At 42.0% G+C, this 18,393-nt stretch overlaps 1 protein-coding gene across 2 annotated transcripts in view; it reads left to right on the top strand.

Moving 5' to 3' along the window:
• Positions 1-18,393, top strand: part of LOC110536806 (ras-specific guanine nucleotide-releasing factor 2) — a 58,771-nt gene that overhangs the window by 20,128 nt on the left and 20,250 nt on the right. Inside the window, exons 7-18 of one of the 2 annotated variants that reach the window (XM_036937092.2) lie at positions 2,938-3,131; positions 3,313-3,422; positions 6,078-6,196; positions 6,372-6,535; positions 6,698-6,764; positions 6,947-7,083; positions 7,264-7,346; positions 7,482-7,730; positions 8,100-8,192; positions 14,809-15,371; positions 15,532-15,759; positions 15,897-16,003. In XM_036937092.2, coding sequence (XP_036792987.2) covers positions 2,938-3,131; positions 3,313-3,422; positions 6,078-6,196; positions 6,372-6,535; positions 6,698-6,764; positions 6,947-7,083; positions 7,264-7,346; positions 7,482-7,730; positions 8,100-8,192; positions 14,809-15,371; positions 15,532-15,759; positions 15,897-16,003 — 2,114 coding nt within the window. The remainder of the gene's footprint in view (positions 1-2,937; positions 3,132-3,312; positions 3,423-6,077; positions 6,197-6,371; positions 6,536-6,697; positions 6,765-6,946; positions 7,084-7,263; positions 7,347-7,481; positions 7,731-8,099; positions 8,193-14,808; positions 15,372-15,531; positions 15,760-15,896; positions 16,004-18,393) is intronic. The other variant, XM_036937093.2, reaches the window with a different exon arrangement.

Below are 18,393 nucleotides of genomic sequence, written 5' to 3'. Positions count from 1 at the left end.
AGAGTTAATCAATGTGGGTTTTCCATAAATAGACAAGTATTGACCTCTCCATGGTTGCAGAATCTTATCTATTTTTGCAAACTTCCTATTGAAATTGATTGTGGTAAGTTAATTTATATTTTTTTGAGATATGAATACCAAGTATGTCTACTTCACCATCCTCCCATTTTATTGGTAAACTACAAGGTAGCCTCCATATATCCACTAGTTCTAATGTAGCCATGATATGTGTGATGTCCTTAATTGCTTGAGGGTGAATGTTTGTAGTGGGAATTCCTTTACGATCCATTGAGGTACTTAAAACCATATTATAATCTCCCACAATAATAATTTATTAATTTGTTGCTTGTGAGCTCAATAGATTATAATATACAGTGCCTTGCGAAAGTATTCGGCCCCCTTGAACTTTGCGACCTTTTGCCACATTTCAGGCTTCAAACATAAAGATATAAAACTGTATTTTTTTTGTGAAGAATCAACAACAAGTGGGACACAATCATGAAGTGGAACGACATTTATTGGATATTTCAAACTTTTTTAACAAATCAAAAACTGAAAAATTGGGCGTGCAAAATTATTCAGCCCCTTTACTTTCAGTGCAGCAAACTCTCTCCAGAAGTTCAGTGAGGATCTCTGAATGATCCAATGTTGACCTAAATGACTAATGATGATAAATACAATCCACCTATGTGTAATCAAGTCTCTGTATAAATGCACCTGCACTGTGATAGCACTGAGGTCCGTTAAAAGCGCAGAGAGCATCATGAAGAACAAGGAACACACCAGGCAGGACCGCGATATTGTTGTGAAGAAGTTTAAAGCCGGATTTGGATACAAAAAGATTTCCCAAGCTTTAAACATCCCAAGGAGCTCTGTGCAAGCGATAATATTGAAATGGAAGGAGTATCAGACCATTGCAAATCTACCAAGACCTGGCCGTCCCTCTAAACTTTCAGCTCATACAAGGAGAAGACTGATCAGAGATGCAGCCAAGAGGCCCATGATCACTCTGGATGAACTGCAGAGATCTACAGCTGAGGTGGGAGACTCTGTCCATAGGACAACAATCAGTCGTATATTGCACAAATCTGGCCTTTATGGAAGAGTGGCAAGAAGAAAGCCATTTCTTAAAGATATCCATAAAAAGTGTTGTTTAAAGTTTGCCACAAGCCACCTGGGAGACACACCAAACATGTGGAAGAAGGTGCTCTGGTCAGATGAAACCAAAATTGAACTTTTTGGCAACAATGCAAAACGTTATGTTTGGCGTAAAAGCAACACAGCTGAACACACCATCCCCACTGTCAAACATGGTGGTGGCAGCATCATGGTTTGGGCCTGCTTTTCTTCAGCAGGGACAGGGAAGATGGTTAAAATTGATGGGAAGATGGATGGAGCCAAATACAGGACCATTCTGGAAGAAAACCTGATGGAGTCTGCAAAAGACCTGAGACTGGGACGGAGATTTGTCTTCCAACAAGACAATGATCCAAAACATAAAGCAAAATCTACAATGGAATGGTTCAAAAATAAACATATCCAGGTGTTAGAATGGCCAAGTCAAAGTCCAGACCTGAATCCAATCGAGAATCTGTGGAAAGAACTGAAAACTGCTGTTCACAAATGCTCTCCATCCAACCTCACTGAGCTCGAGCTGTTTTGCAAGGAGGAATGGGAAATAATTTCAGTCTTTCGATGTGCAAAACTGATAGACATACCCCAAGCGACTTACAGCAGTAATCGCAGCAAAAGGTGGCGCTACAAAGTATTAACTTAAGGGGGCTGAATAATTTTGCATGCCCAATTTTTCAGTTTTTGATTTGTTAAAAAAGTTGGAAATATCCAATAAATGTCGTTCCACTTCATGATTGTGTCCCACTTGTTGATTCTTCACAAAAAAATACAGTTTTATATCTTTATGTTTGAAGCCTGAAATGTGGCAAAAGGTCGCAAAGTTCAAGGGGGCCGAATACTTTCGCAAGGCACTGTATATATTTTCGAAGAAGCGTGGATCATCATTATTTGGCCCATATAGATTAATTAGCCAGATCTGTTTTTGGTCCAATAGCATATTTAAAATAATGAATCTCCTCACCAGGGTCTTGACCTGGCTGCAGTTCGGTGTCGTAACCGACTTCAGTGGGAAAATGCTCACCTTTGATGGCCACTGGCATGCTGGAGAAGTGTTCTCTTCACAGATGAATCTCGGTTTTAATTGTACCGGACAGATGGCAGACGTTGTGTGGGCAAGCGGTTTGCTAATGTCAACATTGTGAACAGAGTGCACCATGGTGGCGGTGGGGTTATGGTATGGGCAGGCAAGCATAAGCTACATACACAATTGCATTTTACTGATGGCACTTTGAATGCACAGAGATACCATGACGAGATCCTGAAGCCCATTGTCGTGCCATTCATCCACCGCCATCACCTCATGTTTCAGCATCATAATGCACGGCCCCATGTTGCAGGGATCTGTACACAATTTCTGGAAGCTGGCCTGCATACTCACCAGACATGTCACTGATTGAGCATGTTTGGAATACTCTGGATTGACGTGTGCATCAGCATGTTCCAGTTCCAACCAATATGCAGCAACTTTGCACAGCCATGAGTGGGACAACATTCCACAGGCCACAATCAACAGCCTGATCAACTCTATGCGAAGGAGATGTGTCATGCTGCATGAGGAAAATGGTGGTTACACCAGATACTGACTGTTTTTATGATCCATGCCCCTACCTTTAAAAAATGTTATTTATGACAAACAGATGCGGATCTGTATTCCCAGTCATGTTAAATCTATAGATTAGGGCCTAATACATTTCCTTATATGAACTGTAACTCAGTTGCATTTTTATTTTTTAATATTTTTGTTCAGTGTAATTTATTACGTGTGTATAATGTGTAGTAATGTCTCTCTTGCTCTCTCTCTAGCGGACCTGTTTGACATTCTGCTGCCCATGCTGAATATCTACCAGGAGTTTGTGAGGAACCACCAGTACAGCCTGCAGGTCCTGGCCAACTGTAAACAGAACAGAGACTTTGACAAGCTGCTGAAGCAGTATGAGACTAATACTGCCTGTGAGGAACGCATGCTGGAGACCTTCCTCACATACCCCATGTTCCAGGTAAAACATGCGCGTGCGCACACACACACACACACACACACATCCAGACCTCATTAACCTCCGACCTTTAACCCCTCAACTTCCACATCTACCATATGACCCAGACCTCCTCTCTCCTCACATGTAGAGCTATATGTCGCCTGAATGACAGACAGTCAGACATCTTTTCGATGTGTTTTAGATTCCTCGTTACATCATCACTCTCCATGAGTTGCTGGCACACACACCTCATGAGCACGTGGAGCGCAAGAGCCTGGAGTTCGCCAAGTCCAAACTAGAGGAGCTGTCAAAGTGAGTGTGGATAATGTATATGTTAATGTACAGTTGAAATAGGAAGTTTACCTACACTTAGGTTGGTGTCATTCAAACTAGTTTTTCAACCATTCCACAAATGTCTTGTTAACAAACTATAGTTTTGGCAAGTCGGTTAGGACATCTACTTTATGCATGACACAAGTCATTTTTCCAACAATTGTTTGCAGACAGAATATTTAACTTATAATTCACTGTATCACAATTCTAGTACGTCAGAAGTTTACGTACACTAAGTTGACTGTGCCTTTAAACAGGTTGGAAAATTCCAGAAAAAGATGTCATGGCTTTAGAAGCATCTGATAGGCTAATTTACATAATTTGAGCAAATTGGAGGTGTACCTGTGGATGTATTTCAAGGCCGACCTTCAAACTCAGTGCCTCTTTGCTTGACATCATGGGAAAATCCAGAGAAATCAGCCAAGACCTCAGAAAAAAAATTGTAGACCTCCCAAGTCTGGTTCATCCTTGGGAGCAATTTCCAAACACTTTTACGTTTTTGCATCTGAGCTCTTTGAGTGTGCGGCTCTCCTTTTTTTTAAATGCCTGAAGGTACCACGTTCATCTGTACAAACAATAGTACGCAAGTATAAACACCATGGGACCACGCAGTCGTCATACCGCTCAGGAAGGAGACGCGTTCTGTCTTCTAGAGATGAGCGTACTTTGGTGCAAAAAGTACAAATCAATCCCAGAACAACAGCAAAGGACCTTGTGAAGATGCTGGAGGAAACAGGTACAAAAGTATCTATATCCACAGTAAAACAAGTCCTATATCGACATAACTTGAAAGGCCGCTCAGCAAGGAAGAAGCCACTGCTCCAAAACTGCCATAAAAAAAGACAGCCTACGGTTTGCAAATGTTGTCTGGTCTGATGAAACAAAAATAGAACTGTTTGGCCATAATGACCATCGTTATGTTTGGAGGAAAAAGGGGTAGGCTTGCAAGCCGAAGAACACCATCCCAACCGTGATTCACGGGGTTGGCAGCATCATGTTGTGAGGGTGCTTTGCCGCAGGAGGGACTGGTGCACTTCACAAAATAGATGACATCATGAGGGAGGAAAATTATGTGGATATAATTGAAGCAACATCTCAATACATCAGTATTAAAACTCGGTTGCAAATGGGTCTTCCAAATGGACAATGACCCCAAGCATACTTCCAAAGTTGTGGCAAAATAGCTTAAGGACAACCAAGTCAATGTATTGGAGTGGCCATCACAAAGCCCTGACCTCAATCCTATAGAAAAGTTGTGGGCAGAACTGAAAAAGTGTGTGCGAGCAAGGAGGCCAATAAACCTGACTCAGTTACACCAGCTCTGTCAGGAGGAATGGGACAAAATTCACCCAACTTATTGTGGGAAGCTTGTGGAAGGCTACCCGAAACGTTTGACCCAACTGAAACAATTTAAAGGCAATGCTTCCAAATACTAATTGAGTGTATGTAAACTTCTGACCCACTGGGAATGTGATGAAAGAAATGAAAGCTGAAATAAATCATTCTCTCTACTGTTATTCTGACATGTCACATTCTTAAAATAAAGTGGTGATCCTAACTGACCTAAGACAGGGACTTTTTACTGGGATTAAATATCAGGAATTGTGAAAAACTGAGTTTAAATGTATTTGGCTAAGGTGTATGTAAACGTATGACTTCAACTGTAGCTGTAGATAACAGCGTGCATGTTGTATATGTAGCTAACAGGGATTGTGGTGATAATGTAGTTAACATTGTTTGTGTTGATAATGTAGCTAACGGTGGATATGTAGATTATGTAGCTAACTGTGGTTGTGTGGGTTATGTAGCTAACAGTGGCTGTGTGGATAATGTAGCTGTAGCTAATGGTAGTCATGTTGATAATGTAGCTAACAGTGGTTGTGTCGATAGTGTAGCTAAGGGTGGTTGTGTAGATAATGTAGCTGTAGCTAACAGTGGTTGTGTAGATCATGTAGTTAACAGTAGCTGTGTGGATACTGTAGCTTTAGCTAACAGTAATTGTGTTGATAATGTAGCTAATAGTAGTTTTGTTGATAATGTAGTTGTAGTTAACAGTGGTTGTGTAGATAATGTAGCTGTAGTTAACAGTGGTTGTGTAGGTAATGTAGCTGTAGCTAACAGTGGTTGCATAGATAAGGTAGCTGTAGCTAACAGTGGTTGTGTAGATAATTTAGCTGTAATTAATAACAGTGGCTGTGTAGATAATGTTGATAATTTAGCTAAGGGTTGTTGTGTAGTTAATGGAGCTAATAGTTCTTGCGTAAAAAATGTAGGTGTAGTTAACAGTGGTTGTGTATATAATTTAGCTAACAGTGGTTGTGTTGATAATGTAGCTAACAGTGGTTGTGTGGATGTAGCTAAAAGTGGTTGTGTTGATAATTTTACGTGGTTGTGTAGAAAATGTAGCTGTCGCTAACAGTGGTTGCTTAGATAATATAGCTTAAGCTAACAGTGGTTGTGTAGATAATGTATTTTCAGCAAACAGTGGTTGTTTCTATAATGTAGCTAATGTCGGCTGTGTCGATATATAGCTAACGGCAGCTGTGTAGATAATGTAGCTAACGGTGGTTGTGTTCATATTGTAGGTAACAGTAGTTGTGTTGATAATGTAGCTAACTGTGGTTTTGTTGTCAGGATGATGCATGATGAGGTGAGCGATACAGAGAACATTCGTAAGAATCTGGCCATTGAGAGAATGATCGTAGAAGGTTGTGACATATTACTGGATACCAGCCAGACCTTTGTCAGACAGGGTGAGTACATACGCGTATTATCACCCACACACACACCAGGCAGAATACACAGCATTATAAGATGGTTGCCGGTAACTGTCATCAGTAGTACAGTATGTGTAACCTATGTTTTTTGTTTCCCCGCCTCCCACCAAATATACACACACACCATCCCCCCTCTCCATCTACCCATCAGGCTCACTGATCCAGCTCCCATCCAGCAATGAACGGGGCATGCTCAGTAAGGTCCGTCTGGGCTCTCTGTCACTCAAGAAGGAAGGAGAGCGACAGTGTTTCCTGTTTACAAAACACTTCCTTGTCTGCACACGCACCTCCGGGGGCAAGCTGCACCTGATCAAGGTGAGAATCAAACACAGACACACATGCATGTACTTTCGCATGGTCAAACACCTGCACACAAGGTAGTAGGAAACATTTGTATGTCAAGCAGATTTGAACTCAACTGACCTTCCCTCTATACATGATGTATGACCTCTAACCTCTGCCCTTTGATCCTAACAGCAGGGTGGGGTGTTGACCCTGATAGAATGTACACTTGTAGAGGAGCTGGACGCCAATGATGAGGACTGTAAGTGTCTTTCTTAATCAATAAAACAAATCAATCACCCAATCAACAAGTCTATTAATCTTGTCTCTCTTTCTCTCTCTCTCTCTCTCTCTCTCTCTCTCTCTCTCTCTCTCTCTCCCTCTCTCTCTCTCTCTCTTGTTCTCTCACTCTCTCTCTTGCTCTCCCCTCTCTCCCCTCTGTAGACAATTCAGGAAGTCAGGGCTTCAACCACCTGGAGTTTAAGATCATGGTGGAACCCCCTGATGGCCCCACCTTCTCTATCATCCTATTGGCTCCCTCCCGCCAGGAGAAAGCTGGCTGGACCAGTGACATCAGTCAGGTAAACACACCTGGGGATGAGGTGCCCAGTCCCAAATGAACTCATACTCCAACTGCTTCTGCATGCCTCTAACCACTAATTTTGAAAGAGGTTCAGGACCATGGACAGGGACATGTGTCTCACCACTCTTTTCTCCCTCTGTCTTTCATTCTGTAACTATTTATTTCTCTCTGTTGATAGTGCATAGATAATATCCGCTGTAATGGCCTGATGACCAGTGTGTTTGAGGAAAACTCTAAAGTCACTGTGCCGCACATGATCAAGTAAGAGCTCAAATAAAGTTTAAATCATTTTTTCCCCTTTTCTACGCCAGTGAGGGTTTATAATCCCCAGGTTATCCAATTCCCTTCGTCCTCTCTGGGAGATAATGTTGATCTTATTCATACGTGTCCCACCAGGTCGGACGCACGTCTGCACAAAGATGATGTGGACATCTGCTTCAGCAAGACGCTCAACTCCTGCAAGGTCCCCCAGATCCGCTACGCCAGCGTGGAGCGGCTGCTGGAAAGACTGACTGACCTGCGCTTCCTGTCCATCGACTTCCTCAACACCTTCCTCCACACATACAGGATCTTTACTACTGCGGCTGTGGTCATGGACAAACTGGCCGACATATACAAGAAACCCTTTACGTCTATACCGGTCAGGTAGAAAGATAGACCGTATGAACCCACACACACATACACAATATGTATCTTCTCATTCATCCATCTCTCCTTTATCCATTTTCTCTCTTCCCCCCTCAATCCTCATATATTAGACATGCATGCTGACCATCACCATCTCTGTCTCTTTCAATCTCATTTCTCTCCCTCCACCCCTGTCCTCCTCCACTCCCCTCCTCTCCCCTCCTCCTCTCCTGTCCGCCATTCCTCCCCTACTACCCCCTCCACCCCCATCCTCCACTCCTCCCCTACTCCTCCCCCTCCTCTACTCTGCTCCTCTCCTCCACTTCACTCCTCCACCTACTCTCCCATTCTTTCCTGTGCTATCCTCCTCCTCCCCTCTCCTCACAGGGTTCAGTATCACTCCTCTGATCGTCTGTCCATCACGTCTCTCTGTCCTGACTACAGTTTGAAGATCACACAGCTTGCTCTGGACCAACAAGAGTAACACTCTTTTTTTCTTTCATTCCTTCATTTCAGTCCTACAGTAGTTCATACAGTACATGCTTCATTTCACTCTTACAGTAGTTCATACAGTAGATCCTTAATTTCACTCATACAGTAGATCCTTCATTTCACTCATACAGTAGATCCTTCATTTCACTCTTACAGTAGTTCATACAGTAGATCCTTCATTTCACTCATACAGTAGTTCATACAGTATATCCTTCATTTCACTCATACAGTAGTTCATACAGTAGATCCTTAATTTCACTCATACAGTAGTTCATACAGTAGATCCTTCATTTCACTCATACAGTAGATCCTTAATTTCACTCATACAGTAGTTCATACAGTATATCCTTCATTTCACTCCTACAGTAGTTCATACAGTAGATCCTTAATTTCACTCATACAGTAGTTCATACAGTAGATCCTTAATTTCACTCATACAGTAGTTCATACAGTAGATCCTTCATTTCACTCATACAGTAGATCCTTAATTTCACTCATACAGTAGTTCATACAGTATATCCTTCATTTCACTCATACAGTAGTTCATACAGTATATCCTTCATTTCACTCATACAGTAGTTCATACAGTAGATCCTTAATTTCACTCATACAGTAGTTCATACAGTAGATCCTTCATTTCACTCATACAGTAGATCCTTCATTTCACTCATACAGTAGTTCATACAGTATATCCTTCATTTCACTCCTACAGTAGTTCATACAGTATATCCTTCATTTCACTCATACAGTAGTTCATACAGTAGATCCTTAATTTCACTCATACAGTAGTTCATACAGTAGATCCTTCATTTCACTCATACAGTAGATCCTTAATTTCACTCATACAGTAGTTCATACAGTATATCCTTCATTTCACTCATACAGTAGTTCATACAGTATATCCTTCATTTCACTCATACAGTAGTTCATACAGTACATCCTTAATTTCACTCCTACAGTGGCTCATACAGTGGATACTTCATTTCACTCGTACTGTAGATCTTTCATTTCACTCCTACAGTAGTTCATAGAGTACATCCTTCATTTCACTCGTACTGAGATCCTTAATTTCACTCCTACAGTAGTTCATAGAGTAGATACTTAATTTCACTCATACAGTAGTTCATACAGTAGATCTTTCATTTCACTCATACAGTAGATCCTTCATTTCACTCATACAGTAGATCATACTGTTCATCCTTCATTTTACTCATACAGTAGATTATTAATTTCCTTCATACAGTAAATCATACAGTAGATCCTTCATTTCACTCCTACAGTAGATTCTTAATTTCACTCATACAGTAAATCATACAGTAGATCCATAATTTCACTCCTACAGTAGATTCTTCATTTCACTCCTACATTAGATTCTTCATTTCACTTATACAATACATCCTTCATTTCACTCATACAATACATCCTTCATTTCACTCATACAATACATCCTTCATTTCACTCATACAATACATTCTTCATTTCACTCATACAATACATCCTTCATTTCACTCATACAGTAGATTCTTCATTTCACTCTTACAGTAGATTCTTCATTTCACTCTTACAGTAGATTCTTCATTTCACTCTTACAGTAGTTCATACAGTAGATCCTTCATTTCAGTCCTACAGTAGTTCATACAGTACATGCTTCATTTCACTCTTACAGTAGTTCATACAGTAGATCCTTAATTTCACTCATACAGTAGATCCTTCATTTCACTCATACAGTAGATCCTTAATTTCACTCTTACAGTAGTTCATACAGTAGATCCTTCATTTCACTCATACAGTAGTTCATACAGTATATCCTTCATTTCACTCATACAGTAGTTCATACAGTAGATCCTTCATTTCACTCATACAGTAGTTCATACAGTAGATCCTTCATTTCACTCATACAGTAGATCCTTAATTTCACTCATACAGTAGTTCATACAGTATATCCTTCATTTCACTCATACAGTAGATCCTTCATTTCACTCATACAGTAGATCCTTCATTTCACTCCTACAGTAGTTCATACAGTACATCCTTCATTTCACTCATACAGTAGTTCATACAGTTTATCCTTCATTTCACTCATACAGTGGCTCATACAGTAGATCCTTCATTTCACTCATACAGTAGTTCATACAGTACATCCTTAATTTCACTCCTACAGTGGCTCATACAGTGGATACTTCATTTCACTCGTACTGTAGATCTTTCATTTCACTCCTACAGTAGTTCATAGAGTACATCCTTCATTTCACTCGTACTGAGATCCTTAATTTCACTCCTACAGTAGTTCATAGAGTAGATACTTAATTTCCTTCATACAGTAAATCATACAGTAGATCCTTCATTTCACTCCTACAGTAGATTCTTAATTTCACTCATACAGTAAATCATACAGTAGATCTATAATTTCACTCATACAGTAGATTCTTCATTTCACTCCTACATTAGATTCTTCATTTCACTTATACATTAGATCCTTCATTTCACTCACACAATACATCCTTCATTTCACTCCTACAGTAGATTCTTAATTTCACTCATACAGTAAATCATACAGTAGATCCATAATTTCACTCCTACAGTAGATTCTTCATTTCACTCCTACATTAGATTCTTCATTTCACTTATACATTAGATCCTTCATTTCACTCATACAATACATCCTTAATTTCACTCATACAATACATCCTTCATTTCACTCATACAATACATTCTTCATTTCACTCATACAATACATCCTTCATTTCACTCATACAATACATTCTTCATTTCACTCATACAATACATCCTTCATTTCACTCATACAATACATCCTTCATTTCACTCACACAATACATTCTTCATTTCACTCACACAATACATTCTTAATTTCACTCACACAATACATCCTTCATTTCACTCATACAGTAGATTCTTCATTTCACTCTTACAGTAGATTCTTCATTTCACTCTTACAGTAGTTCATACAGTAGATCCTTCATTTCAGTCCTACAGTAGTTCATACAGTACATGCTTCATTTCACTCTTACAGTAGTTCATACAGTAGATCCTTAATTTCACTCATACAGTAGATCCTTCATTTCACTCATACAGTAGATCCTTCATTTCACTCATACAGTAGTTCATACAGTACATGCTTCATTTCACTCTTACAGTAGTTCATACAGTAGATCCTTAATTTCACTCCTACAGTAGATTCTTCATTTCACTCTTACAGTAGATTCTTCATTTCACTCTTAAAGTAGTTCATACAGTAGATCCTTCATTTCACTCATACAGTAGTTCATACAGTAGATCCTTAATTTCACTCATACAGTAGTTCATACAGTAGATTCTTCATTTCACTCCTACAATAGTTTGTGCAGTACATCCTTCATTTCACTCATACAGTAGATCCCTCTTTACACTCATACAGTAGTTCATATAGTATATCCTTAATTTCACTCATACAGTTGTTCATACAGTAGATCCTTCATTTCACTCATACAGTAGTTCATACAGTTCATCCTTCATTTCAGTCATACAATAGATTCTTCATTTCACTCATACAGTAGTTCATACAGTTCATCCTTCATTTCGGTCATACAATAGATTCTTCATTTCACTCATACAGTAGATTCTTAATTTCACTCATACAGTAGATTCTTAATTTCACTCATACAGTAGATTCTTCATTTCACTCCTACAATAGTTTGTGCAGTACAGTGCCTTGCGAAAGTATTCGGCCCCCTTGGACTTTGCGACCTTTTGCCACATTTCAGGCTTCAAACATAAAGATATAAAACTGTATTTTTTTTTGTGAAGAATCAACAACAAGTGGGACACAATCATGAAGTGGAACGACATTTATTGGATATTTCAAACTTTTTTAACAAATCAAAAACTGAAAAATTGGGCGTGCAAAATTATTCAGCCCCTTTACTTTCAGTGCAGCAAACTCTCTCCAGAAGTTCAGTGAGGATCTCTGAATGATCCAATATTGACCTAAATGACTAATGATGATAAATACAATCCACCTGTGTGTAATCAAGTTTCCGTATAAATGCACCTGCACTGTGATAGTCTCAGAGGTCCGTTAAAAGCGCAGAGAGCATCATGAAGAACAAGGAACACACCAAGCAGGTCCGAGATACTGTTGTGAAGAAGTTTAAAGCCGGATTTGGATACAAAAAGATTTCCCAAGCTTTAAACATCCCAAGGAGCACTGTGCAAGCGATAATATTGAAATGGAAGGAGTATCAGACCACTGCAAATCTACCAAGACCTGGCCGTCCCTCTAAACTTTCAGCTCATACAAGGAGAAGACTGGTCAGAGATGCAGCCAAGAGGCCCATGATCACTCTGGATGAACTGCAGAGATCTACAACTGAGGTGGGAGACTCTGTCCATAGGACAACAATCAGTTGTATATTGCACAAATCTGGCCTTTATGGAAGAGTGGCAAGAAGAAAGCCATTTCTTAAAGATATCCATAAAAAGTGTTGTTTAAAGTTTGCCACAAGCCACCTGGGAGACACACCAAACATGTGGAAGAAGGTGCTCTGGTCAGATGAAACCAAAATTGAACTTTTTGGCAACAATGCAAAACGTTATGTTTGGCGTAAAAGCAACACAGCTCATCCAAATACAGGACCATTCTGGAAGAAAACCTGATGGAGTCTGCAAAAGACCTGAGACTGGGACGGAGATTTGTCTTCCAACAAGACAATGATCCAAAACATAAAGCAAAATCTACAATGGAATGGTTCAAAAATAAACATATCCAGGTGTTAGAATGGCCAAGTCAAAGTCCAGACCTGAATCCAATCGAGAATCTGTGGAAAGAACTGAAAACTGCTGTTCACAAATGCTCTCCATCCAACCTCACTGAGCTCGAGCTGTTTTGCAAGGAGGAATGGGAAAACATTTCAGTCTCTCGATGTGTAAAACTGATAGAGACATACCCCAAGCGACTTACAGCTGTAATCGCAGCAAAAGGTGGCGCTACAAAGTATTAACTTAAGGGGGCTGAATAATTTTGCACGCCCAATTTTTCAGTTTTTGATTTGTTAAAAAAGTTTGAAAGATCCAATAAATGTCGTTCCACTTCATGATTGTGTCCCACTTGTTGTTGATTCTTCACAAAAAAATACAGTTTTATTTCTTTATGTTTGAAGCCTGAAATGTGGCAAAAGGTCGCAAAGTTCAAGGGGGCCAAATAATTTCGCAAGGCACTGTACATCCTTCATTTCACTCATACAGTAGTTCATACAGTAGATCCTTAATTTCACTCATACAGTGGCTCATACAGTACATCCTTTAAAGCAAACATATTGTAACATGAATTGTAACATTCTGTTATAAATAGCACATGTTCAACTTAATGAAAAACAACTTTTCCCATCTCAAATTACTATAGTAAGTGTCTTTACAAGGTTGACGATTTTGTGATGGGCGGAGGTTGAACCCAGGTGCAGAGAATGGACCAGATGAGGAATCAACAATTTGAGATAAATGTAAATATAAGGATAACAGTGATACTGGGAAAAACAACCAACACTGGACAACTCACTCTGGGGACGAACACCTAGGGAACAGAAATCAAGCTACTGCAAAGCGATACAGAAAACACACCTCTCTTAGAGGGAAATTATAATTAGTAATAGGACACACCTGAGTGTCATTTAATGTCTCCTGGGCGGTCTCTGCCACCCTCTTGTGACAGTTGGAATCATGACAGATTTCATCTTAAATCAGCCATAAATCCCCTTGTGACGGGGGAAGAAAGCTTGCTTTGTGCAACAAGGACGAGCAATTGAATGCAAGCTTCACACAAACATTTTTTATTGTTTAAACATTTCTAGCCTATCTATGGGTAACAGGGTTGACTTGTAATGCTCGACCCGCTTAGTTTTCCACCCCAAAACACTAGAAAATGGCCAAAAAGAGAATCAGTTCACATGCTTTGACAATATGATCTGACTATTAGATGTTCAATGTTTCTTTAAAAAACATTAACACTTGACAGGTATTTTTTTTTACCTTACATTTAATCACTAATCACATTAAATACATAATACATCTTCAGAAATGAGTTAGTACTTCAGAAATGACTTAATACTTCAGAAATGACTTTCTTAAAGCAAAATAAAAAATTAAAATAATTATAAAATAATAATAAGCTAAATAATGAGGGCTTTACAATGATGGTGAAAACTTGGATAAATGTTGGGGTTAAGTGGGTTCAAATCGTCCTAGAAGTCAGAGGGTGCACAGAGGGAGATGTCATGATGCTGAGCTTTGGCACTTTAGCAAGTTTATATTCATATAAAAACTTTTGGAATTTTGGAAAACATGGAAAACTTGAATTTTCCATGTGGTATATAGGTCACTTAATTTAATATAACAAGCTTTTAAAATTCAATATTTGTGCACAATTTCTTCCTAAAATATCAAAAAGGCACTCATTTCGTGGAATGACCCAGTTGCAGCGGTTTGTCACATGACGTCTTTCTCAGTAGAAATAAGTGTATCCATTTTTCCTTTCTCCTCATCTTCTTCTACCTTTGGTCTCTCCTCTCCTCTTCTTATCCCACGCCTCTCTTCTCTCCTCTCCTCCTCTCAGGTCTCTGGAGTTGTTCTTTGCTACCAACCAGGGGACGTGGGGCGGCGAGCACTTCAACAACAAATCTCCCCGTCTCTGTCGCAAGTTCTCCTCTCCTCCTCTCACCACCCCCTCTCTCACCTCCTCCCCTGGCCACTCCCGCAAACTCTCCCTCTCCTCCCCCTTCCACTCCCACAAACTTTCCCTCTCCTCCCCCTTCTCCTCCAAGGCAGGAGTCCTAGAACTCTCCACCCCTTCCTCCTCTGCTGCTAACTCCCCCACCTCCTCCCACCCTCCCTCCTTCTCCTCCCCGTCTCCCACCTCCACCCTGGCTCCTTCAGGGTTCTCGTCCCCCCCTCCCACCTCCAACCGGGCTCCGTCAGGGTTCTCGTCCCCCCCTCCCACCTGCACGTGGGCTCCCAGCTTGCCAACAATCCCGGGGCTCTCCAACTCCCCTCACACCACCTCTCTGGACCATCCTCCCAGTTCTCCGGAACCTGCCCCCCCAACGCTGGAAGACGGAGGAGGAGACATGCCACGCATCGACGCCTGCTGTGGGAAACTCAGACGCAGCATCCGCAGGGGTAGGCTGGCACACACACACATGCAAGAACACACACACACAAACATACACACACACATGCAGGAACACACACACATGAAAATACACACACATGTAGGAACACACGAACACACACACAAATAACGCACACTTACTGAGTGCCTGTGTATTTTAATTAACAGCTGTTCTGGAGACCGTTTCTCTGGAGAAGTTCCTCCCAGAGTCTAACCCTCAAGTCAGCGAGGACCGAGTCCCCCTGACGGAGTCTCCCTGTCGCTCCCCCTCTACACACCGACACACGCGATACAGACAGTCTGGAGGCTCCACGGGGGAGAACAATCGTGGTACGATGTCACCAGCCTCAGCCTATGCTATTGCAACAGCAGCCGCCGGACACAGCAGTTCCCAGGGTAAAAGACAAGATCAACACCTGGTAAATACCTGCGTCGTAAATGTCCTTCTTTGACTCTCGCTTTCTCCTTATCTCTCTCTCTCTCCCTCTCTCTCTCTCTCTCTCTCTCTCTCTCTCTCTCTCTCTCTCTCTCAGGTTTCAATAATAGCGAGAGGACCTGTGACAAGGAGTTTATCATCCGTAGAGCTGCTACCAACAGAGTCCTCAATGTACTGCGTCACTGGGTCTCCAAGCACTCACAGGTCTGAACCACACTCAGACACACACACACACACACACACACACACACACACACACACACACACACACACACACACACACACACACACAGAGTGTGTACTACTTCCGGCGCCGACAGAGATGGCCGTCTCGCTTCGCGTTCCTAGGAAACTATGCAGTTTTTTGTTTTTTTACGTGTTATTTCTTACATTGGTACCCCAGGTCATCTTAGGTTTCATTACATACAGTCGAGAAGAACTACTGAATATAAGAGCAGCGTCAACTCACCATCAGTACGACGAAGAATATGACTTTCCCGGAGCGGATCCTGTGTTCTGCCTTCGACCCAGGACAACGGAATGGATCCCAGCCTGCGACCCAAAACAACGACGTCGTAAAAGAGGCAAACGAAGCGGTCTTCTGGTCAGGCTCCGGAGACGGGCACATCGCGCGCCACTCCCTAGCATACTACTCGCCAATGTCCAGTCTTTTGACAACAAGGTTGATGAAATCTGAGCAAGGGTAGCATTCCAGAGAGACATCAGAGACTGTAACGTTCTTTGCTTCACGGAAACATGGCTCACTGGAGAGACGCTATCGGAGTCGGTGCAGCCAGCTGGTTTCTCCACGCATCACGCCGACAGAAACAAACATCTTTCTGGTAAGAAGCGGGGCGGGGGCGTATGCTTTATGGTTAAAAAACAACATACAGGAACTCAAGTCCTTTTGTTCACCTGATTTAGAATTCCTCACAATCAAATGTCGACCGCATTATCTATCAAGGGAATTCTCTTTGATTATAATCACAGCCGTATATATTCCCCCCCAAGCAGACACATCGATGGCTCTGAACAAACTGTATTTGACTCTTTGCAAGCTGGAATCCACATATCCTGAGGCTGCATTCATTGTAGCTGGGAATTTTAACAAGGCTAATCTGAAACAAGACTCCCTAAATTGTATCAGCATATCGATTGCGCAACCAGGGCTGGTAAAACCTTGGATCATTGCTATTCTAACTTCCGCGATGCATATAAGGCCCTCCCCCGCCCTCCTTTCGGAAAAGCTGACCACGACTCCATTTTGTTGCTCCCTGCCTACAGACAGAAGCTAAAACAAGAAGCTCCCACGCTGAGGTCTGTTCAACGCTGGTCCGACCACTCTGATTCCACACTCCAAGACTGCTTCCATCACGTGGACTGGGATATGTTTCGTATTGCGTCAAACAACAACATTGACGAATACGCTGATTCGGTGAGCGAGTTCATTAGAACGGGCGTTGAAGATGTCATTCCCATAGCAACGATTAAAACATTCCCAAACCAGAAACCGTGGATTGATGGCAGCATTCGCGTGAAACTGAAAGTGCGAACCACTGCTTTTAATCAGGGCAAGGTGACCGGAAACATGACCGAATACAAACAGTGTAGCTATTCCCTCCGCAAGGCAATCAAGCAAGCTAAGCGTCAGTATAGAGACAAAGTAGAATCGCAATTCAACAGCTCAGACACAAGAGGCATGTGGCAGGGTCTACAGTCAATCACGGATTACAAAAAGAAAACCAGCCCAGTCACGGACCAGGATGCCTTGCTCCCAGGCAGACAAAATAACTTTTTTGCCCGCTTTGAGGACAATACAGTGCCACTGACACGGCCCGCAACCAAAACATGCGGACTCTCCTTCACTGCAGCCGAGGTGAGTAAAACATTTAAACCTGTTAACCCTCGCAAGGCTGCAGGCCCAGACGGCATCCCCAGCCGCCCCCTTTAGAGCATGCGCAGACCAGCTGGCTGGTGTGTTTACGGACATATTCAATCAATCCCTATCCCAGTCTGCTGTTCCCACATGCTTCAAGAGGGCCACCATTGTTCCTGTTCCCAAGAAAGCTAAGGTAACTGAGCTAAACGACTACCGCCCCGTAGCACTCACGTCCGTCATCATGAAGTGCTTTGAGAGACTAGTCAAGGACCATATCACCTCCACCCTACCTGACACCCTAGACCCACTCCAAGTTGCTTACTGCCCAAATAGGTCCACAGACGATGCAATCTCAACCACACTGCACACTGCCCTAACCCATCTGGACAAGAGGAATACCTATGTGAGAATGCTGTTCATCGACTACAGCTCAGCATTTAACACCATAGTACCCTCCAAACTCGTCATCAAGCTCGAGACCTTGGGTCTCGACCCCGCCCTGTGCAACTGGGTACTGGACTTCCTGACGGGCCGCCCCCAGGTGGTGAGGGTAGGTAACAACATCTCCACCCCGCTGATCCTCAACACTGGTGCCCTACAAGGGTGCGTTCTGAGCCCTCTCCTCTACTCCCTGCTCACCCATGACTGCGTCGCCAAGCACGCCTCCAACTCAATCATCAAGTTTGCGGACGACACAACAGTGGTGGGCTTGATT

This window comes from Oncorhynchus mykiss, chromosome 12 (assembly GCF_057628025.1).
Source record: "Oncorhynchus mykiss isolate SJ-2025 chromosome 12, ASM5762802v1, whole genome shotgun sequence".
In the NCBI taxonomy this organism is placed as follows: domain Eukaryota; kingdom Metazoa; phylum Chordata; class Actinopteri; order Salmoniformes; family Salmonidae; genus Oncorhynchus; species Oncorhynchus mykiss.
This window is presented reverse-complemented; position numbering and strand designations above follow the sequence as displayed.